Source organism: Streptopelia decaocto, assembly GCF_964273445.1.
Source record: "Streptopelia decaocto genome assembly, chromosome: 18".
Lineage (NCBI taxonomy): Eukaryota > Metazoa > Chordata > Aves > Columbiformes > Columbidae > Streptopelia > Streptopelia decaocto.
The window spans coordinates 5,401,003-5,425,720 of NC_138673.1; the positions used below are offsets into that span (position 1 = coordinate 5,401,003).

Sequence of the window (24,718 nt, forward strand, 5' to 3'; positions counted from 1 at the left end):
GCTCAGCCCTTCTTCATGGGGGCATCTTGGGACACGTCTCACCCCCTCACCACATACAGGAACCACGCAGGTGCGTACCTGCAGTTTGGGACTGGTTTTGGCACTGCACAAACATGGCTTAACGTTAGCCTAAGACCCAAATGCCAGTTCCCTTGGTTAGCCATGCAGCCAAGAGACACTGCCTAGCAATTTAGCTAATACCAGGTTAGGGTTAAATCAGCTTGTGAAACACATGCCCACAACCACAAACACACAGATCACATCCACCCATACACTAATTAGGCTTATTAGGGAAGGAAAAAACAGAGACATACAGAGATTTATGAGGAAAAGATTCACTTATACTTGTGAGGGATCAGGAGAAGACAGGACATTTGATGCAACAGCACTCCAAGAGAGAGCATTCTGGGGGAGGGAAAAAAAAGGAAAAAAAAAAACCAAACAACCAAAAACTCCATCACAAACAACAACCAAAAAAACTCCAAACAAGAAACCACAAACCAACCATCATTCAGATTTTTTTAATGTTCTCCCCATCTAGTAACTCAGCTGAGACAGTGCTGGCCCACGCAGCCCCAGGCACAGACATGATCACTTTGTTAGATCACACTCCACAGCCCCACAAATTTACTTAAGGCTCAAAAAAAATATATTAAGTAAAAGCCTAGTACCATGTCAACTAACAGCTCTACAGCCAAAGCGGGTCACTAAATGGTAAGCCCATTAATGCCAACTGCAAGGCAACTCTTTTTCTAAAACCAAGTTTAGTCCTCCTGCCACGTACATTCGTCTCTGACACTAATGAGAAACAAAGAGTTACAGTAAGTGGCCTGAAAGACAGTAGAGACAGAGGAATTTAACTCCAACCACTGTGAGACACCACAGATAGCACCATTTTCTGCAATGCGCTAACACAATTAAAAATCCCAGTTTCTCAGTGGCAGCTCTTGCAATGCAGGGCAAAGGCTGCAAAGGTCACTGCTCAGGGCTCACTAAGCTCCCAGCAACTCCAGCTTAAACCATTTCCCTCATCCCCTGCCTCCCCAGCGTGAAAGCAGACTCCCTGCTGAACAAGCAAACTGCTCTTCAGATGGCAGAGATGCTAAAGCACATCTGACCTCCGTGAACATCAACGCCACTAAGGGTTAGACTGTTTCCAGCTCATTAGCTCACGAAGTGCTGGAAATGTGTTTAGCGTATGCTTTAATAAGATTATAGCAGCTTAAAAAAATACGTATCTTTGACAAATAAGGATTTGTTGCATTGGGGTTCATCCAGCTGCCTCCTACCTCTATTATTCAGAGCTCGACTCAAGAACTGAAAGTGCACCTAAACCAGGCTCACTACGAGCCAAACCTTAAACCAAATCAACACAAATCCACTGTAGGGCTGAAAAACACTCAACTATGTTCATTGGTGTAGTCTTGCTCAGGTTATGTGGTGCAAATATATCTAAACTGCTTCTTACCCCTGTGGACAAGTCGACAGGGTGTAAGGGATCTGTGTGCTGTGCTCCATCCCTTGGGAACAACTCCCAGACCGATGGTGACATTCATCACTTTTCAGTGCCTGGCTGCCACCAGTGTTAAGACCACAGCACCGAGGCTCCTCTCCCTGCCGCAGTCTCCTTGCTGAGCGATTCTCTCACTGCAGCTCCTGCCCAGCTCACTCCCCAGAGCTGAAGCAATGTGTAATTACTCATATTCTGGAGCTTGACCCTGTTAATGCTAAAATACCTCCTCATGAGCTGCTGCAGCATGGGGAGGACGACATCGAGTGCTTCCCTCTTGACCTAACTGCAATTAATATGTCACTGATATTAAACCATGACACACTCTGGAGAATATACAAATGGGATGACACGGGGCTACGGCCTGCAGCCCTGGGTTTCGCACTGACATTGAGTAGGGTTGGGAACCGGGTGGAACAAACACCTTCTTGAAAGAGAGCCCGAATCAATTATAGAGCAGTGGGACACTTTACATTCCTAAAACAACTTTTTGGTTGTCTTTGTAGACAGAAAAAGCACGGAACAAATATATCCGCTGACCATGGGGACTCTACAGCGCACAGTAACATCCATTTTATGGCAGGAAAAACCTGCTGGAAGTTGGTACAGTGGGTACAATAGCACTGGGTATATTCACTTATAATTTTCAGACTCAGCACTGGGAGCTCAGTGATCCAAGTGTTACCAGCACAAATGATCAAAGCTTTGCAGAGATAAGCACAGCTCCAATTATTTCGCATCAGTTGAAGCTAAAGAAGATGCTGCTTACCAAGCTGTCCAGCCCTCCTCCCAGGAGGTCCACAGCACCCATCTGCATGGAGGACACTTGAGGAACATTCACTGGCGGTCCCAGGTCCAGGTTCAGAAGGTCACCCAGAAGGTCACCCTGCGATGGGATGACCTGCGGCTGCTCCAGGTTTGTGGTGGCCGTTGTGCCCACGGGGCTGTCGCCTGCATCAGTGCTATGGGTGGGAGGAAGAAGAAGCAGAGAGAGAAACATTAGTCAAACAGAGAAACATTAGTCACCTTTGGTCTCCAGCTTCAGATTCCCAGCATGGGAAACACAGCAAGAGGTGGTTGCGCATGGTTTTCAGTTCAGAGAAGGGAGTCTTCAAGGTTTGGTATTAGCCCACCTTCAGAACCACAGACCCCTCCCTAAAACAGTGAGCCGTGAGTACTACATGGACTACAGCAATGAAAATCATTATTTCCTAGCTCAGAAGAAATCCGTGGACATTATTTTCAGCCCGTTGGGCCCAGAGGACACGTAAACATGAAAAAAATCCAGATTTCCTCAGAGACCTAACACTGATATAACCCTTGAGCCCCTGCTCTAACCATTGTAAATTCAACCCCCCCACAGAGATCTGGATTAAACACCTTCTACTGACTAGCACTAAGCTCTAGAATGCTTTCCTAATTAAAGACCTCAATCTAAAATAGATACCTGCCTTCTACCAATAATTCCCCCTTCTCTGAGTTAGCAGACATGCTAGTTACTAGCCTGGAAATACTCATTATACAGCTTCCATTATACAGCATCATAAGCAGCCCAGCTACCTTTTATATTCACTTGCCACTGCATTTTACAACTCAAGTGTGTGTGGGGGGGAAGCAAGACTGACTGTAGCTCCTGGAGATTTCATTACAATGTATTTATTCTTCAAATCCAGAGACGCTAATATTTTAGATAACTGAAAACCTATTTTGTGTTCTGCTGCCAGCAGTAACTGACAAAATCATTTCCAGCTCATGTTACTGCAGCTGCAGCCAACAGGTAATTGCACACAAATGCCAAGGGAATTAGCGTCCTGACAAGGTGTTTAACACCGGGGCTCTTTTGTGAGGATTGCAGCTTCTGATTTTGGATAGCCATGATCCTCCTCCTCATCCTTATTCAGTTACTGAAGGCTTTAGCAACAGTATAAGCTGCTCCCAACTTCAGTGCCAAGAGGAAAAGATGTAGTATAAGGACTGCAGAATGAATTAGTTACCAGGCAGTGACAGAAAGGGTTCAAAGCTTCTTTGCATTTAAAAGCTTTAGACCCCTAATAGCACTAATATTAGTTGTCCTTTCTGCTTCTGCCTTTAACAGGGAGACTTCTGAGTGTGCTGAGCAGCTACCTAAAACATTTTTGAAGAGCAAGTGGTTACCGTGATCCACTCCCACCCCCAACCTGAGCACAGGGAAGAACAGCATGTATGAGCAGAGGCACATTACGAGCTGGTAGTGAACACACTTGGTTCGTTCCCAGCATATAATCCCTTTAACACTACACCTCTTCAACACTTACTCATCCTTCTTCTGATGGAGATAAAGTGATCCTTCAAGGTCTTGCATAACTGCAGTTGCCCCAAAGCCCAACAAGAATTTAGGAAAGGACAAAACTAAGTCAGTTTGTGTTAAAAAACAAAACATCAAGCCTTCTATTTCCGGTACAGAATGGACCTCTTTAAAGATATTTGCAAGCAACACCGCATTTTTTTGAAAGAAAAAAAAATTAAGAATGTGAGCTATAAAGGGCAAAAAGACTTGATATAAGCTTTCTTCTCCCTCATAGTCTTGGGCAGTGACTAGCAGCTGGGTTTGCCCACGTGAGCTGGCGATGTGGCCCTCCTATGAGTCAAGCCTCCCGCAGTTCCCAGATGTTGGGTCTCACAAGGGATGCACAGCTTCAACCAAAATCAGAAATCTCCTTCCACCACCTGTGCAGGAATGGGGACACCTGCCAGAGCCTCCTCCTCTCCCAGGAGCCCTGGAAACATCACCCCAAATTCCCCAGCTGCATCATAGCTGAGCAGGGGTGGTTGGAGCCGCCGTATGAGGAAACACTGCCAAGCAATAAGGAGATTTCTCCCCCACCTTTAGGATTCATCTGCAACTCTATGACACTTGGGCTCATTGAGGAGGAACATCTCACCATCTGTGAGCTGTTCAATGGGTCTGCCATCCGCTGAGATCTGAAAGGAACCTGTCCTATGCTGCTTTGAATGAAAATGAAATGAATCAAAATGCAATGTAGTGTATTCTGCCAACTATAGCTAACTCCTAGGTTTATACCCAGAAAGGCACCACTCAACCAGCTACTTCTGCCCATCTGCTCAAGGCAACACTATCTTGACTCTCTTAAGCCATATTCATTGGGGACATCTCCCCACTGCCACGTTTCCACCTCTATCTCACTGTGCAACCTGAAGGAAAACCTCATTCTCTAGCAGGTGGGTCAGCCACCAGAATGGTCATTAATGGAGTGCAGAAGTAGTGAAGATAACTCCAAATAGGTAGGTCAGGAGATTATCTTCCACTGGACACCCTTAACTTGCCTTAAACTAACAGATTTTCATATATCTTTTTACGCACATTCAGCAGCAGAAAGGGGCAAACCCATTTCTTCGTAATCAGTAAAATGATACTGGGTGCACAAATTCAGGCTCCCCACAGCCACACTCGTGCAGAGCTGCTCACTGTGACTCTTAGGGCTTAAAAGCGGCAATTTGTGATGCTGTGACATGAGACAAGGAGGCTTTGGCATCAGCTTGTAAGCTTTTACTGTCCTTTTCCTAAGACAAAAGCAGAAAACCGCAATAATGGGGCCTCTTTATGAGGTGAGCTCACATTGGAGAAGCCTGGTGTGCCATTAAGTAACATCCCCATTTTTTTAATTCACCAAACAGGCTAGAGCACAGTGTCAGTACACAGCATGCTCTGCTGAGCACCCTTTGGACCCTGCGCCAGCTCTGGCTTCCTCAGCTCGCTGCTGCTGATAGAGGCATGAAGGTTTTATGTGGAAGCAATGGGTAATTTAGCAGCAAGCACCACCAGGGCAATGCACAATGCTGCTGTTGTCAGAAGAAGTTTGAGGTCAGCAGACTGAGCATTAGCTATGAGAGTGAAGCCACATACACAGTATATGAAAGATGGCAGTAAAAAAGCCAACTCCATGCAAAAACCAAATTCCTTGAGCTGACTAAAACCCCCTAAAATGTTCGTTTCTCGAGTGACTATCCCCATCCCACCTCATTTTGCTATGGAGGCAAATCTTCGACTAGGAGAGGTAGGTAAGGAATGCAGCTGCTGCTTTTCTTGTCTGACTGATGGACTTGTGCTTGCTGGTCCTGGGTCAATGCAACCCGACTTAATTTCATAGGCAGGAAGAAAACAACTCTGTTTCCTAAAGCTAGTCATTACAGAAATAGCTTTAGTTGCTAAGAATAGCAGAGAAGTGGTGTCAGAAAATAGAAAAGGAGCAGCATCGCACACTGATTTATCAGTGCAACAGCGAAAAATAGCACTCCAAATGTCACTTTGGGAATATTATTAAGGGATAAGCCTGGATATTCTGCCTCCTGCTGTAAAGCACACTTACATTTGTAATTAATACCATTAGTGCAAATAGCACTGCTTACCTGAATGAGGAACCACGGGAACAGGCTCAACAGCACCTGCCGCAGCCCAGGACTCCTGCACTGTCTGCTCTGGCAAATCTGACCCACTGCCAGGACTGTGATCACAGGAAAGCACTAAAGCTCCAGACAATAAGCCAAAGCATTTCACCCTCCTCTACCCCAAAGGTTAGACAGAACTATGACAATACAGCCATCTTCTTTTAACCCCAAACAGTTTTCAGTGATGGGGCTTAGATGCCTTTTACACTCGCCTTCCTTTATAGGCAGCAAAGGAGAAAGGCAGTTTCACCAGTTTCACCCATTTCATATTCCAACAGCAAAGGATCCCTGTACTTGCCTGTTCCAGGAAACCAGTATTATTCTACACAACTGAGGCTTGTAAAACTGTGCTGTTGCTGAAGCAAAAGCTCTTACAAAATCAAAGTAGCACATCCTTCCGAAAGATTCTTGTTTTTACCAGTTGTCTTCCTCCTGGAATAATGCCCTTGCACCAGTCTCCAAAGCTCCTGCTTTTTTGTTCAGACTCTCATATCAAGAGGGCTTATAGCCCATGTCTTTTCAAAAAACATCATAGCTCGTCCTCACACAAGAATGTTGATACTTCCTCCGTCTTCTGACCCAGGAACTCAGAAACTACAAACTCAGGATTAAATTCTACAGTGAAATGACCTGCAAGCCCCTACACAGTCAATTAAAAAATCCCACTACAGTGTTACAAAAGATCTTTGCACCTTTTGGACTCTTTGCTAGAAAGAAACAGCCAATCCTGCTCATTTTCACCAGGGTTGCCTCAGCTTACCTCCCATGGTGAATTGGCAAGTGTTTGCGGTGGATCCCATGGCTCCCCTCCACAAAAGCGTTGGGTGGTTTGTGGTACACAGAAGCCAGAGACCCAATGTGGCAGATCAACTCGTCTAGCAGAGTCGGTTCAATCAGATCGGTCTCTTCAGAAATAAGCGGCTTTTCTGAGAGCACCACTTCTTTGGCAGTCACTGGATCCGTGGAAAGAAGGCGCCAGTAGATGTAGCCACGATCCCGCAGGTCGGGGTTGTCAGAATCCTGAGACAAAGCAATACTTCAGTCATGGGTTTGAAGGGGATTAACGCCTGTAATCACTTACTTTTTCTAGCAGTGATTCTGTTAGATTAAAAAAACCCAACCATCCCGTAGCGACAGTCACACCAATTTCAGAATGATGTTATAAACTGCTTGTTGTGATGAACGTCCCAAAATTAAAAACAAGAACCAAAGTACTAATGCCTAGCTCCTGCTCAGCTGGTCAGGGAGTAAAAAGCCCAGGATTTACATCCCACAATTGCACCAGCCCACAGAGCTATCAACTGCTTTCCAAACTCTCCTGCCATGTAACAGCAAGTATTAGGAGAACTCCAGGGGGGTGTAGACAGGAGAAACAAACGTGAGTTGAAATTACTGTCACATACCAAGAGTAGACATGCAATGCTGCATATTGTAACAGAATGAGCCAAGATTCCTGGAAACATATGACTTACCCAAGGGCACCACTGAACAAAAAAACCCTGCAGAGCTACAGAATGGATCTTAATAAGCCATATTGTTCATACCAAACGAGATCAATCTTATCCTGCCTTTTAGTTTTCTAATAAAGTATGGAAAGATGCTAATGATACACAGTTAGGATACGTCATCAGTTCTCCAGCTGTCAATAATACCCTTGTTTTACTGCAGATACTTCTGCCTCTGCGTGAAGTGCTAATTAGTTCTCTCCTTTTCCAACAGTTCTGCCCAGAGCAGCGAAGTGAGTGGTGATCGTTCGCCGCTAATGTTCTAGGGAGAGGGAGGTGGTGTGGTTTTATGTTGCAGTGCAACATGTTTGAACTGTTCATGGAAACAAGAGCTGGGATTTTTAATCCCCACATCAGGAGAACAACAGGGTAAATGTTTCTGAGGTTTTTTTTTCCCCATAAAATTTTGGCAACATATCGTACATCTCATTAGCCTTCCTCCTTGGCATTTATTTTCCTTTATGTGATCTCATTCACACTGTGGCTGACCTGCTATAACCTGCCTCTCTGCTCTGCCTCAAGACATTCTCAGCCACACAGCAAAACCTCTATTTGTAATGAGACTGAGCATGTTAAACTCATTTTGGTCATAAGGACCTAGATACAATGTCTGGGTCAACTGATAGATTTGTCTGCAGTGCCGTTTTTCAGTTTGATGGTGGAGTCATGGACTTTTTACACCCTTCACCCTTAACAATTCCTACAAGACTCTCTGCATCCTGCCTGCAGCAGCCAGTTCAAGATCAGGCCTGGCTTCTGCAAGGGCACACATGAAAGACCACACACTCCTACCTACTTGCAGACACATACGGACTCAAGACTGACCAACTCTTCTCACAGCCACATAAACAGACTTCAAGCTTTAATAAATCTACTGGAAGAAGAGGCTCAGATCTTCCCTTTCCACATTTCTCCCATTTCTCCACTCTCCAGGGTCTGCCATGCAAACTTGTGGTGCATACCAATGAACCCATGCCAGCTTAGTTACCCACCACGCCAGACAATCTGGAGATTTAGAGCCTTTGTGTCATCCTTTAGGTTACGGGCTTGCCAGGGACCTTCATTGCTGCTACACATCTGTGTCCCTTCCATCCCCAGCTGCTCCATTGCTATTTTTACCAGAGCTGGCAGGATTAAGCTGGCTCCTACTACAGTCACACCTGCAGTTTGCTGTGCAGACATTCCCTAAGAGACACTCAAAGTGCAACAATACCTGAGCTGGGGAAAGAAACACACGTGTAATTACTCTCCCACTCAAGTGAAAAACAGTATCTCCACCTAGAAATGAGACCTTCAAGCACAAGGCTTTTTAGCGTTTTACAGCCAGTTATCCTACATTGACTTACTACTCATATAAAATACAAGAAGCCAGACTGAATCAACATTTGTGACAAACAGAGAAAAAAACAGACGCCTATTATATTCCTTGGGTGCCATTAAGTGTTTTGTGACTCAGCATAGTGGGTTTTAACACTTAGTACTTTTCTTCTGTTGGCTTAGACAAATGATCCAGCATGCCCTTGGCCCACTCTTCTCCAAAGAGAGGCTGAGAAACTGCCTAGTAGCAAGTTTTGAAGCAGGAAAAGCAGGCCACAGATTTCTCACCCCTGACCAATGCAACCACCCCAAAAGGATGAACAGAAGTTCTAACTACTAAGAAGTCCAGAGCCATGTTTTCTTGCAGCAAAGAGGACCAAAATGTCCAGCAGATTATTTGACTGCAGGTTTTATGCTCAGAAAAAAAAAAAAAAAAATCACAGCCCATTCAGTACAGCTGGGAGACTATTTTCATCACCTGGCACAGCAGGTCTGGAAAGGAGCAGCTCTTTTTGGACCATGCCATCGCACATTTGCCCCAGTCACTACAGCCAGGGAGTGTAGGAGGATCAGCTGAGGACTCAGCCACTTCTACCACCAGGGCATCTCCACTTCTGTCCTCCAGAACTACAGCCCTCTGTCTGGCAGCTCAAGCCCAGTCCCGCCTGCAGCGATGTGAGCTCGTAACTCAGCACCTCATGCATTATGAATCCGGGACCTTAGCCCACTGCTACAGCCTCCAGCAAAGCTGCCACATTGGTTGGCAGCATTGGGGTACAAATGATAAATACCCAAACCTCGGTTCTTTTTCATAGCACTGCTTAAGCTTCACTGTTCACAGAACAAAGTCTCTGCCAGGCTCTTTCCCTCTGTCACAGTTCCATGTGCTTTCACTGCAAGCCACCTCCAAGGAGAAAGCATTTTGGTTTCTGCATAACTCCAGCCTGCCCTTAGCTTTTAATTTGGTGGGAGAATGAAGAAAGAATTAGGATGAAGCAAGAGCTAAGAAGGAGAGAGCAAATGCCAGATGGCACAGTAACAGGCACAGATCAGCTCTTAAATGGAGTCAAATCCCTCCTCTTTGGGACAGAGAGGAACATGCTTGGATCCTCTCTGCTGCACAGCTGGTTGCCCTGGCAGATGGGAGACACTGCACACAGGCCGGCAGTGTCTGGCAGGCTCTGGTTCACTGGGTGGCTTGGCTTACCTGTGTGGCCAGGCTGAGGACCTGCTGAACCAGCTCCTGTGTTTCAGAAGGCTTTTTTAAGAACAGCTTCACTATAGCAGTCAGCAGGGTGAGCTGCACCTAAGAAAGGAACACAGTACAGATTAGAAAATTCAGCCATGCTTTAGCAACATCTCCCAAGTCTCGACATCCTTTTCTGATACGAAAATCAAGCCTATGCTTTTTAACAGCATTACACTATTCTTTGCCAGAGAAACCCAGAGCAATGAGACTCAGACTCTTGCCTGTTTCAAAACACTTTTGCAGACAAGACCCTGATCAGCACACTGAAATTTATGTCACACTTTCATGCATCTTATCACTATTCTTCAGTGTGTTCTGGTCTCTAGTAGGGTTATGCCCCAAGAAGTACGCAAAATATAGAAACCCCTCCTGTCTTGTTTTATTCTTCTGAGAAGTTTGGGAGATACAGACAATAGAGCAAGTCTACAGACTCCCCAGAATTTTAAGTTTTCATTGCGAGGTATTTTCTGACCACTGCAATAATATTTACCATCCATCCCATACATACACTGCATGAAACACTCCAGATAAGATGCACAAGTTTACCTGAGTACTTTCATCATGGAAGCCCTCCAAAAAGCTCTCCAACAGCTCATCTGCATTGTCAATTCTTTCTGCATATTCACCCACTATCCAGATCATGGCAGCTCTGGCATCTGGTTCATCCAGGGAATCGAGGTTCTCACACAGGGTGGCAATGATGCTTTCATACCTGGTTTGTCAGAGTACAAGTGGATTACTGAGGTGAATTCAACTTGTGTTACTTCATCTCTGTCCACATCATGCTGCAGAGAATCCTGGACTGAATCACAATGTCTAGTATTTCTACACAGCAAGCAGCATTTTCACTCAACTACAGAAAATATAGCTAGGCTGCTCTTTTCCCATGCTGAGCACTAAGATCTCACAGGGTCCTCAAGAGCTTTGTAATTTTGTTCATCAGCAAGACCACCCAGATGCGGAATTCAAGACAAAGCTGCCTCCCTCTCTGTTTTGCTAAAGGGAACATTTGATCCAATAGTTCAAACCACGACTCTATCAGATCCTGCAGCCCCATTGGCATGTTCAGACTGGCAAGTCTAAACCGGATATTACACTTCCCCAAAGACTTTGCTGTAAAACAGACAATACCCCACACTAATTATTTAGCTTCCCCTATTCCCATGCACAGCCGTCCCTGTCATAAGCAGGCAATCTATCTTGTATCTGGCAGCAGAAATTGCCAGAAAGGCCTGCCCGTGTCCCATGTTACTTTTAGGTGATCACGAGGTCTCTGAAAGACATTGCTGGTGTGCTGTAGCTAAGGAGACAAAACCTTATCGCAGAAACAACTTAAAACAGGCCGAGTATGGCTTGAGCCAGAGAGAACGCTCCATGGAGAAAACCAGCAGTGTGGGAGCCACGAACTTTCTTGGCCTCGTATAAAAGCCTTCTAGAGGAGACGAGCAAAACCAGAAGAGCTTGATGCTGTAAACTTGGCCAAGTTTTCCTTCTGGCATTCTCTACAAGAGTTTTTAATAGCTTTTGATTAAGGCATCAATATGGAGCACTGGAGAAGGAAAAGCTTTCAGTTCAAGCTAATAATGTCAGGCTGATACCTCATCTAGAGCTGACATCTGAATCCTGCTGTACTGGGAGCTAGAATCAGAACAGACACTGCTTTCCAAAAAACAGACATCTTTGCTTCAGAGCCCTGGTACGCTATACCAAGTGAGTTTTATGTTGCTCTGTTCTGACACTAGCAGACAAGGGCTTCCAAACGCTTCGTACTACTTTCACATACTTGTTGGGGTACTTGCGGAAGATGTCCCTGATGACAACAATGGCCTCCTGGACCACATAGTTGACCTTGGTCTGGATGAGGTCCAGCAGTGTGCTCACGCAGCGCTCCGCGGATTGCTGCAGAGAAGAATAATACAATTAAAACAAGCTGAAGAAACGCCCCTTCCCAGCCCACAGCACACACTGATGAACGAGGCACGCATACGAGAAAGGGGAAAAACAAAAGGACAACAGCTACCAACTCAATATGTGTGCCCAGCAAAAACCTACAGGCTGACAAGTGCTTGTGTATTACAATCAAGGTACCAGTTGACTCCAGCTCCTGAAATAAATAACAGCTGAAGCAAACATGCCAGGAGATACCTGCATCACCACATGAGACATTAAGAGCATTGCCTGCATTGCTGCTTATAACACCCTTTTGCTGGCTTGCAGCTGAAACAGGACACAGAATGAGCCCCTCAGACTTGCCCGAGCTGTGGCAACCAGGTCTGGGGGAGTTTGCCAGGGGCTGCTGGGGCAGAAAGAAGGCAGGGGAAAAACATCCCATCAATCACACTGCAAGAACAGCAGTAAAAAGCAGCTCACACTGTCAACAGGTTCAGTATTTTTGGAGTGAGGTCACTAGAAACATGGGAAGATACAGCTATAAACAGAAATCCAGGTGTTGCCAAGGCAGGTTTCACACTCATTAATTCAAAATTCCCCACCACAGGCACTGTAAGATAACAAAGACCGGACACTGGCAGTCAGAGGCAAACAGTTCAGGGAGGTTTATTCCCAAATAGCCCAGTAAGGCAGGACAACAAGAGTCTCAAATAAGGACAGCAATTTGGCTCTTAGCACAGCACATATGAAGCTTCATTACACAGCTGGTGATTAATGTGAGAAGCAGACTGCTCACGACACTGCCTGGGCAGTCACCATCAGAACATTCAGAAAGCATTCAGGATGGAGACAAACATCACAGGGCACAAAAAATAGCAACACAGGTAGATTTTTCAATTCAACCGAGGTAATAGTCTCCTTCACTCTCAGAGCACTTGAAGGCCGGGCAGGAGGAGGGATGAAATGGCATTTAAGTCACAGGAATCAGTTTTTTGAGAATGGGCAAAAATCTTAAGGACAAACCTCAAGACTTGTAGAGCTAAATTTAAACAAGCAGAGACTAAAACCTCTTGATTTCTTGCTCTCACAACTCAAGCTGTGGTATCTCACACACAGCCCACAAGCACCAACAGTGGCAGCGCTGGCGTGGGATCAGCCGAGAGAGGAGACACTATAAACCAGAATTCACTCTGTTTTTGCAAACTGGCACTCAAGGCCACAAGACTCCCCCCTGAAATTAACACCAAACAGAAAAAAAATCCAATATAATTGGCATTAGAGTAAGGAGAGGTATTGTATAAAATTATATGGTTGATTATATGATTGACACCTCTCCCTCTTGAGCGTGGCTTTGCAGGTACTATGGCACTATGGAGGCGGTGAAGAGGCAATGTGACCATGTTCTGCTCTGATCTCTTCTCCTGCTTAAGAAGAGATTTGGAGTCTGTGACCTGGAAGACCCTTCCATTTCATGGAGATCAACTATGGCCACAGTTCAACGACTGGCATTGCTCACCGTGGGAGTCCCAGGCAAAGCCCTTGCAAGGCAGATGCTTTGGAGCCTGCAGTTTTGTCTCTTACCAGTTTCTCAACAACTTTCACTAGTTATTTTAAAAAGTGGCCTTAAAGGGCACTTGGGGTAAATCTGTCCTAAGCCAAGGCTACTCTACAGAACCTACAGCATCAATCACTGTTCGCAACAAGCAGTCCAGCCCTGTCCGAGCCTACAACTAGCAAAGCTTTAAGAGCCGCAGAATTCAAAGGAAAGAAAATCAAGATTTATTTTTCTTTTCTTTAGACATTTTGAAGCATGTATTTTCCAAGAAGATCACAACATCCACTTTGAAACATGCAGTATTGATTTTTAGCCCAAGAGTCGCTTGGAAAGGAAGCAGTCGTATGGGCACATGCACAGTAGAGCAAAATTTCCCTGTAACAAAATACATTTCAGCTCCCAACATCCCTTGTAAACACACTCCTGTTTGAAAGTGGACATCCCTGGGGACTGTAGTGCTCTGCAGACGGATGAAAGAACGCCCCAAGCAGAACAGCTCTCAAGTTGGCATGAGAAAGGACAACCAACCAATGTCAAACCTGTTTTGTTTTTCTGCAGAAACCAAATGAAAGCCCACAAGATTATTGAAGTAGCACACACCAGGCTCACAGCCTCGATGATTTCTAAGAACCAGGCTGCTAACAGAACTGTCTGGAACTGAGACAAATCTGCCTTTAATACGTTCCCTTCTGCTTTTCCTTCGCTCCAGAGGAATCACTGTTCTTACCGCATCCACTTCATTTCCTTTTCCCATAGGAGTGGGGCTTTGTTTCCTTACAATCAAAGCATCAGAGGACCCTTCATCTAGTGCTGCCCGTGGAGTAAAGTGATGCACAAGCCACAAACACCTTCACCTCATGCTGTCAAGTCTAGCTACACCACACAGTTTGCTGTAGACACACCCAAAGCTAACACTGAGCCTAGCTAGTCTATCCATGCAAAATTATGTTGTTCTGGCATCCCCCAAAGCAATATGACTACTTAAGCCTGGGCAAAATCCATCAGCCTTGCTATTTAGCATGGGTATTGCTTTCATTTCCAAAATGAGCGCTTCCTCCGCTGTTAGCACTGCGCACTGCTGCGCAGCAAAGGTAATGCCACACTCGCTCTATGGCACACGGCGCAGCAGTCGAATTTATTTACTGTCTTACTCTTCCAGGAGAGACAATTAGACAAAAGGTAAGATCCTTGAAGGCAGAGCTGAGGTTCCCCGTGAACACTCATTCATCAACAGCTCCTGCCGGCTGTGCCCTATGTCAAAAAGCAGATTTTTAAGCCTTGGGAACTTGGACACTGATGGGTGAGAAAATGCTCTTCCATTAGTCATAATTCACAGTGCAAACAGCCTCTAGTAAACACAGATGCACTGGGGACTGGGATTAACCTAGAGATGAGGATGCTGGAATGAGTTGTTCTATATTTGCCCTCTTTAAATCTGGCTCTTGTCAGAGGAGTAAACAGACCTCATCTTTAGCAGCAGTGTCTTCAAAGGAGACCTAAAAACCAAGGTTAACACTGCTTATTGAGACACACACAATTACACAGAGGGTCACTGCAAATTTGCTGGCACATTATTATTAGTCCCTTGCACATCAAATGTGACTGTCAGGATACTAGGGATGGGAAGAGTGTAGGGGATGTGAGCAGGAAAGGGTAAAATCTTCTAAAAACATCTTGGGACTGCAGGAACACATCACCTTTCATGTGAAACTAGGACAGACACATGGCTAAGTCCTGGAGAGAAAGTCCACACTGAGAACTAAAGCAAACTCCCACCCCCAGCACAAGCACCGTCACAGAAAGGCTGCCAGCAGCTTCTTTGTACTCCTCAGTAGCATCTTCCACACTCAAAAGCATTTTCTGCTGTCACTGCTGTGGCTCCATCCAGCCTCCTGCCTGCACGCAACACCGAAGAAGCGCTGCAGAGTTCTGAACTGCAGACATGAAACAGCGGCAGCGATCACCCGCTCTCCTGGGCCACACTTAAAAGCAAGCCCCTGGCTGCGGTAAGAGCTGAAGGAAGAGAAGGCTGCATGGGCAGTCGATTCTCTCAAGAGGACAGAAGTTGGTGTCCTCTTTACAGACTTACAGTAGTTCAGCTGAAACAAGGGAAACCTATTCACTGACACTCAGCCAGGCATGATTAGGTTTTTATTTAAATCTGCTGTCAGGCAACACTCATGGGAACACCTTTTAGCAAAAGCTAAATGAGCTCAGCTGAAATGAGACCACTTAGGTGACATTTTGCACTGTTACCAGTTTACTGAAAAGTACCAACACTACAGCATCTTTACCAGCTTGCTGAGGTCCTGTCAGGCACACCAGATTCATTTACAGGGACATAATGTAAAAGAAGTATTCTATTATGAGCATTTTGGTGGATGTTTGACTAGCAGAGGACAGTGGTTTTCTGGACAACTGCAGTGGTTCTTGGGAACTTATTTGCATGAGCATCTAGGTTAAAGAGAGCACATTCCAAACAAAGCTACAAGCTATATAGACCTTTAACACTAGAAAAGCAAATAAAACACTCTATGTTTGTGCAAATTACACTTAAATGCCTCAGATCTCTGTAATTCTATGCATGTGTTCTATTAGGCTGAAACGGGGTACACAAAACGTTTTATAATACTTAGTTCCTCTGCACATTCTCCTCTTCCCCCTTCAAAATGTCAGGTCTATAGCTATTAAAGGAGGTCCTCAATGATATACGGTTGTTTTTTCTTTGAAGCCAGTACAGTAAAATATTCCATCAGGGATGATTTTTCTTCCTGAGGTCTGAGAGGAGCGCAGCACCCTCCTGTCACGTACTCAGCTGGCGCTCATAAGTCCTACTGTTCAGCTGGGGCTTTGCCCATGAGCATGACGTATCCAGGTCACTTGACTGCCAATGCAGAAGCAAAGAAAATTTGCGTAATGTGGGATCGAGATGGCAAAGGCCATTGTTGTTTTTGAAGACAGAGAACAACAGAAAATCTCAAGTTTCAGATACTTGCCTCGACCTTGATGGCACATCGCCCAATTGCTCGGACAGCCTTACGCACAAAGTCAACGTCCACCTCAGTCGCGTATTCCTTGAGCTCCGCCAGGACCTGCAGAGAAAATGCACCAACGTGAGCCCCCGGGGTCACAGCAAGAGAATATCCCCCTCTGACAAGCAACAGCACTTGTATTCCAGAACACGAACCAAACGTGTTTTTTGGCAGCTAACCACACACATCCAAAGCTAACACAGTCAAACTCTGCAATCCATCTCTACCTCTGAAACCGACTGGCTTGGATCAGGTAGCAAGGCTTGGTTTAGGCTGGCCAAAGCCAAAAGATGGGTTAGTCTAGATTATTTTCAAATTCCTCTAAAAAGCTAGGGGCAAAAATCAGCAATGCCAAGCTTAAACGTTGCTATTCCTTCTTACATTGAAAATTCAGTGAAGCAGGGGTCACACCCATACACATAAATCTTATGTATGGTTTATTGTACTTAGTGTTCTACATTCACTGTATGCAAAGCTCTAAGCGACAACCATTTTTCATCTCTCCTTTTCTGTGCAGAGATGAACCTCTGGATCCCAAAGGAGGACAAGGAGATCATCTCAGGACACCCTGGAACACCTATACAGAGATTAATCACTGTGTGAAGGTTTTTCTTCTCTTAAGATATTTTGTCTCAGGTTTTTTTGCTAATGGAAACTGAACAAGGGCTTAAACCAGAACCTGCTGGGATCTTACAGACCATTAACTAAAAAGCTACTTGATCTTAAACAAATCACTTGGCTTAGAAAAAATAATTTTAAAAAGAGACTCTGCGCAATTTACATTCCCTCAAAATCTCATTTATTCCAGTTTCTCATGTCAAATATGACATCAGGGATTTCATTGTGATGTCACAAAGAGATTGCAAGGGTGAGGTGAACAGCACAAAGTGAGACAGTTTGAAAAATCTCTAGTGGATGCCAATTGCTCAGAACAATGACAAGATAAAGAGGCCTTGAAGGGCCAGACTGCAGACAAATAAATCTGCAAGGAGTAGACGGGACATCTGTGCTTTGAAGTTTTATTATTTCCTTCGATGATCTATGTTGCACAGTACTCAGAGCACCCCAGGTTAGTAGCTCATGCTTTTCAAACACAGAGTCTGAGAGCCTTGGATACGAGGAGTCTCCTGCCTCGGTCTGAAACGGGCACGGAGACGAAAAACCTCAACAAGTGGCAAAGGAAAGATGGGGACAGAAGCCTGGGCTCCTTAGGTCTCATTTCAGGGCATATTTCTGATGAAGCCTGGCTTGTTTTTTAGGAATGCCTCTTTACAACCAGGAAGAAATTCATTCATTAGTGTGCAGATCCCAGTGGCAGACTCTGCCCTCCAGACACCGCTGCCTTTCATCCAAACAACCTGCACTAGCTAAACATTATGCATTAAAATCGGTATGGAGCCTACCAAGAGTAAATAGAAAATTCTGGATACTTTCACATGGAAACTGGTTTTTAAAATGTTTTCCATGTCCCCAGAACAAAAGGGGTGTGCATTACCTTGCTCTGATCCAAAAAACAGATGAAAGAGCTGAAGAGAGCTGCTTAAAAATGTCACATTAAATTAAACTGCTCTACAACAATTAGGATAGGACAATAATAGCACTAACCAGAGGCACTAATCATTCTGCATTAGTGTTAGGCCTTGTGGCCGTTGCACTCAAGAACACTTCTTTTAGAAATGGAATTTGGATTAAAACAAGATCAAATCCAAGGTGAATCTACACTGTAAAGCAGTCTCAGTTCAGTTTAGCTTTAGCTTCATGCTATTTCCACTCTGGAAGCAGCAGTTAAGCAAAATAAAGGTTATTTTAGCTCTGAAGAGTCACTGTTCAAGGGTTTAACAATTTAACTAATACATGTGAAATTCACACTTCAGTAATGTTTGGCCTTTCTGAATGCCTCTGTTACAGGCGCCTCTCTCACTTGAAACAAGCCTCTCATTCCAACCTGAGCACTCACAGTGACTCATCTGACAGGAGACATCAGCTCTCCTCCTGGAATTGTAATCTGTAAAACAAGATCTACCTAACGGTCACGATGCAAGACACACCATGTTATTAACATTTAAATTATGGAAGGTGTTGGAGTTTCCTCCATTAAGCAGCTGCAAAGATCTCTATAGCAGGAACAGTGATCCTAAGAGCCAGGACAACAGCAGCACTTGTTGGGTCTACCCTCGTGCAAGGACCATGAGAGGGTTTTCCATCCCCAAAACACATGCAGAACACACCAGAACTTGCTCATCTGACCTGGGCAATGTTTGCCTGAGAAGCCAGGCGAATCATGATGTCCAGTTTCTCCAGTTTGACATAGATGGGGTCGTTGTACTTCACAAAGAACACTTTGATTTCCTGCTTCAGGATTTCAGGCCTGGGGCGAACATAACATTGTATCACTCAGGACTGGTACAAACAATAGGCTCTATCCTAACCAAAGGTACTTTTTGTTTAGAAATCTACCCAAAAATTCACTGAGAAACAGAATAGTGTTATTTTGTGTGCAGGACATGCAAACACACACAAGAACAACAATTTTAAGAAAGTTAGAAGGCTGGAGAAAAAGGTGGTTCAAATATATAACGTGGAATTCAAGTATCTCTATGCCTACATCTCCACCTCCTCCATTTGAACTGCTGAGCTGCAGTCAGTCAGGGGATGTCAGAGTTTTCAGTGAAAGAAAAACATCCTCATCTCAATGCAAAACCCACCTACAAACTCATATTCTGCTTTCACTTGCAAGATGCCAGTGCACAGTAACTCTGCCCTGAATATAATCAAAGTGCTCTCCAACCTACCCCACCTTTCCAGCAAGGAACAGGAGTATTTAAACATGCACGTGGGAGTAAACCGGTGAAAAAAACAACCCATGGCACATCAGTATGTCACCAGCCTGGTTCTTCTATGTCAAACAGTCCAGGCACATTGAGTTTCTACAGGTCACTATGAACTGCACAGTTTAACCCTCCTTCCTATTTGCAATCTGATTTACAGTCTAATGAGAGGGCAGTTCTTACTGCTCTTAAAAAGGTGGTGAAGAGAGAGGCAGGTTAAGAAATACTGTATGATACTCATATCACAATTACACTGCAAAAAAAATTAATTCAGGCTACCAGAGTCATGAGACTATTTAATCCATCCCTCAAGGGATGTGAACGTGCATTAAATGAATTTCTGTGCATGTGGAAATATCTGAAGGTCTGAGATAACCAGATGCCCTGTGACAAACCAGGTATAACACCCTGTGAGGCTTTACCTTTTCTGCACAATCAAGTTGATGTTCCTCAGGGCAACGTACTGAACCTCGGGCTCTCCAGACAGCAGGGTCACCAGCGGAGGGGCAAGTTTCTTCAGCAGCATGTTGTAGTAGTCAGAGTCCTTGGGAAGAAGTTCCAGGAACTTCATCAAGACTTTCACCGCTGACAGCACCACTGCTGAGTTGGCATGAGACAGCCGAGGGGTCACCCGTTCACAAATACTGGAGACAGAGGAGTAAGAGAGGGTTCACAGTTATTTCAGAACGTCAAATATTTCGGATCTTATCTGAATTCAGGAATTCAGGAATTTAGCTGAAAACAGCTTTCTCAAACACCTCTTTGATCTGGTTTTGTTCATGAAAGCAGGTAAAGTCCACTTTCCTGAACACGGCAGGAAGCAAACAAGAAAACTTGTCTCACAGCTTCAAGTTCCTCTCCTGCCACCATCAGCTCAGGAACTCTTCCAGCTCTCTGCGTTACAGTCCAAACTCATATTGAGTTATTAGTGCTTTCTGCCTTTGCCTGCTGGTATTCTCTATTTCTGTGGTCTTGTCTGTCACTCACAAACACAACTTTAACAAAATAGTTATGACAAAAACACTTTAGCCCCCATATAACCATTTGGAGGTGATACACAATTCTGGCTACTTTGGGAGGTTTGCTGCCATTTCAATCATTTGTTTCTGAGAAAAAAAAAGTTTCTGCTCCTCTGAAGATATAGGGCAAGAGTGACCTAAATAGCTTCACCACTTGTCTCAGTGGATACTGTAATCAACAGCATCCTAAACAACCCATCCCAAGCAGAAAGGAAGTTTGGGTTCATATGGTCTTTCTTAAAGCATCTGTCAAGTCTCTTCCCACCCCCTCCTGCATATTGCAAACCCAGAACAATCTCCTTCCCATCTGTGCCTCCTGAAGTTTCTTTCCCTGAAAGATTTGCTTTCAGACACCCTGGAAGAGAAGCAGCACGGCCAAGTGAGGAGCAGAGGAGTCTGTAAAGCCAAAGCTGGGGCCAGTCCCCAGCTGTCACTGCCCATGGTCACCCCGTGCGCCCAAACTGCTTCATCTCTGTGTCTCAGTTTCTCCAGACACAGGGGTAACGACACCAGCCTTGCTGTAAAGGAAAACACTGTACAAAACTACGTGCTGTCATTCTCCCACCTCTTATTCTCCAAATTCTTTTATAAAGCAGGCTCAGAGTCAAACTCCCCACAAAACAGTAAAAGTAGTCACTGCCCATCCAGTTTTATCCACCACTTGTTTGGACTCTTCAGAGGAATTACAGATGAAGAACTGGGACATGTTCGCAGTTGCTCAAACCAGTGGTCCCTTCCTGCCAAAGCTGGGATAATACTGGCCTGACACCCTGGAGATCTCTGCAGGTTTCTAGCACTCATTAATAGCTGTTTCTGGCACAGAAACAGAACACAAAGGGGAAGGAGGTGGGAAGAAAAAAAAGGCAGCAAGACTACTGGCAGGCTTTTTTAAAAAAGTGGATTATCTGTTGTGCCTCCAAAAACAGTCAATGAAGAAACCCATCAAATTGAAAAACACCTGCCCAGGATTTTGCATGTGGGCTTGTGCCCCCTCCCCCTACATCGTCTACATAAAATATATGAAGTCTGAGAATTCCCCTGTTCCAAGAAATTGTTCTTGCTGGTTCCTTGTTCTCTGGAGTACAGAATCTGATTTTTTGTGACTCTGGACACAGATGAGGAGAAGGCTTGAAGTGCATGAATTAACACTCCACTACCCAAACCTTTGTATTCAGGTTTAGTCATTGCAGCTAAAGGTAAGAGCAAACGGGTGAATTTGGAGTGATAAGAAAAAAATTGTTTCTTACCTTTATTTTCAGTTCTATCATATCACAGACCAGTTTTTAGTCGGAAAAAAATATTCCGGTCTCAGACCTATAGTACTTTGGAAGCCCCCAAACCTATAAGGATTTCTTGCCTCTCAAAGTAGCAAAATCAGATTTGAAAGCTCTGCTTTAAAACAGAATATCCTCCAAACAGTGCTTCCATTGTTACAGGTTTGGTCTTGGGCTGATCCCTTCTTAGCAGAGCCAGTTCCCATAAGAACTTGTCTTTTAAATGGAAAAAAGTAATGGGAAAAAAAGATAAAAATAAGCAGAGAGTGGTTCTGCAAAGGGAAGGGGCAGGTTTCCAGCATCAGCCCGAAGTACCAAAAGCTGCCTCCCTTTTAAACCTCTTTTACTTCAAGCCTTATTTGTGCCATTCCAGACCCCTGTTATCACAGCCCTTTGCAGAGCTGTGACACTGTCAGAAGCCTGCAAGTGCCCTGCTGCCAAATAACCCCACATGGCCCATAGAAAGAGCAGGAACAGCCATACCTCTGGGCTTCGCGATCATCCTTGGGGTTGTAGTTGGACAGGCAGTCCAGGATGAAGATCTGGCCCCACTCTGTGCACTCGTTTAAAGCCGTCAGCAGCTTGTTAATGTTCTGAGGGTTCAAATCCAGCAGGTTGCTGTTGGGATGCGATTCACTGATTTCTGACAGGGCAGCCACAGCGTTCGCCACCACCTGGGAGAAGAGACAAGAAGATGTGTTCTTTGTTAACATGCCGTCAGCGCCTTGGCAGGGATTACCTTGGGCTTAGCATAGGTTACACATGAGAAAAACATGGAGATCCTGGTGTTGCTCTCAGCTGCTCAGCAGCAGCTGTCACAACGGTCATTGAGCCTTCAGGGACCCAGCGCGGCCTCGCAAACAACCTGGAGAGCTCAAAGCCCGCCTATAACCTTGCTCTTGGCCAAAATTTGAAGACTGTCCCAGGGAGGAAGTGAAAGAATAATCACACAGTCGGATGGGTGGCTGAAACACAGGAAACACGGAGAGCCAGCCTGGGTGCAAAGAGCAGTTTGCCAGAGAAATTGTAACTTGAAAGTATTTTTGTTGAAGGTAAACAAAAGCTAAAGTTGTCTCTGGAGAGAACGGGGACCAGGACCACACAGATGATTTTGCTTCTAGAGCTAAAGAGCGTCCAAATGAACGAGAATATCTGACCTTCCTGCGGGCTCCAGACGTCCACACCGGCCTGCTGCAAGTAAACATCATCTCCCCTCAATTCCAGGAGATGCTCAACTGATATAGTCAAGGTCTCAAAACCTCTAATTGTCCTGCTGATTCAAGAATGGATGTCTCTAGCCTAATTTCTCCTCATCAGCCCTGTGACACATGGCTAAATGCAACCTGATAAATAAGAACCACCATCTCCTCGACAAGGAGACGTCTGGTGCCAGGCAGCCTTCGGCTCTGCAGCAATTCCATGGGGTCACCCAGTTACAAAGCAAACACACAGCTTCCCTAAAATGGACAACTCCTGCTAAATTTTTAATAACACGTATTTCAGTCCCAACTAGTCTCCATAGTATCCATTTGTCTGCTTTACTGAGCTCCCAAGCACTCAGCAAAACTCAGCACTGAAAATATTCTTGCTGCATTTAAGACTATATAAGGTCTTGGCTGAGCGTGGATGAAAGGAAGCACAGAGATGAGGTCCAAGGTCCAGCTTGACAAGAGTGAGAAGTAGGAGTGCAAGACAAATTTCTAATTTTCAGTTCCATGCTCAAATTCAACAGTTTTTCTAACATGCCACATGAAGACTTTTAAAATAGAAGAGCTGCATAATATATAGACAAAATTAGAAAATTTGCAGACACAAGTCTTTTATTTAACCAACAAGGAAAGGGATTTAAGCCTGAGTTTGACACACAAAACTGGTACACCCTATGAGAAGGCATTTTCAGGATATTTTACAATGTATATTCACGTCCAGCCCAGCTCACAATTCATACCTGCCAAAATGAAGATTTATAGCATTATTTGCTATGGGATTAAGGCAAAGAAACATCTTATCTAAAAATCATCTGATTCTTTGGATGACTAAAGATGCTTTTGATGCAGCACACTGACAACAAGAACAGCGCGACCAGAAAATTCTCTGCATTGTTCCCACCACTGCTTGTCATTAAACCAAAATATTCCAAAGTCATTGCACAAGCACAGTAATGTTGATTGTTTTGCATTTCACACCTAGAGGTCAGAGATAGGATTTTGATCCAAGATTTTATGAATTTCATTAGTTGAATGAGCCTTCTGTCACCAAAATCATTAGCAATCAGAACTGCTGTCTTCTTGTACTGTTTTAATGAGTAATTTATTAAGATATGCTGCTTATTCTTCCCATTATTTAATTTGCCTAATTCCTGAATGGTTAATGCGACACAGGTTAAAACTGAAGTAAACGACCGTTTTAATTATATTTTGGAAGTTTGCAAGTGAAGACAAACCATAAAAGCAACTGAAAAGTTCAAAACCATTATTATGGAGAAGCACTTATAAAATGAAATGAGGATTTTGGAACAAAAAGTCTGAAATAGCTCCAAGCCAGAGACCTGACTGAGAACAAGGTCTTGTGTTGAGGATCTTTTGGGGCTGTTTTCAGGAGCTGGTGGCATAATGGAAGTGTCCAAATCAAAGCTGAGGATGGGACATTACATGGCAACCCCTGAGATGTCAGATTTCCATGAAGAGCATCCCTGAGAAAGAGTCTTGGATAGCAAGCTGCCCTTAGGAGCACGGGCTGTGGTCTTCTTGGGTGTCACAAAAATGACTGGAAGGGGCTGTGAAACATTTGGTAGCAGCTCAGTTCTGCCAGACAGGCTGGGATCTATAAAGTTACAGGCCACAATTATAGCTGGTTGTCACCTTCTACCTTAGCAGAGCAGTCACCTTGGTGGCAAGATGACAAATGAAGCAAAAGGGGATAAAAGAAGGGATGGGGAATATCTGCAAACTTCAAGCAACATTTATTAAAAAAAAAAGTAGTTGCTGGCGATTCACACTGAACATATTGATATGTTATGGTATGCCAACAAAAATAATTAGCATCTTCAAGGCTTTTTACACAGCGGCAGCGCAGTTGAAATGAAAACAGATT

General features: G+C 44.5%; 1 protein-coding gene across 3 annotated transcripts in view; it reads right to left on the reverse strand.

The window, feature by feature from the left end:
* Window positions 1-24,718, reverse strand: part of AP2B1 (adaptor related protein complex 2 subunit beta 1) — a 74,446-nt gene that overhangs the window by 34,131 nt on the left and 15,597 nt on the right. For all 3 annotated transcript variants that reach the window (XM_082068152.1, XM_082068150.1, XM_082068151.1), the window contains exons 6-14: window positions 22,109-22,299; window positions 19,755-19,976; window positions 18,752-18,872; window positions 16,469-16,564; window positions 11,811-11,926; window positions 10,574-10,739; window positions 9,986-10,084; window positions 6,717-6,976; window positions 2,280-2,472 (exon numbers count right to left, since the gene is read on the reverse strand). In XM_082068152.1, coding sequence (XP_081924278.1) covers window positions 2,280-2,472; window positions 6,717-6,976; window positions 9,986-10,084; window positions 10,574-10,739; window positions 11,811-11,926; window positions 16,469-16,564; window positions 18,752-18,872; window positions 19,755-19,976; window positions 22,109-22,299 — 1,464 coding nt within the window. The remainder of the gene's footprint in view (window positions 1-2,279; window positions 2,473-6,716; window positions 6,977-9,985; window positions 10,085-10,573; window positions 10,740-11,810; window positions 11,927-16,468; window positions 16,565-18,751; window positions 18,873-19,754; window positions 19,977-22,108; window positions 22,300-24,718) is intronic.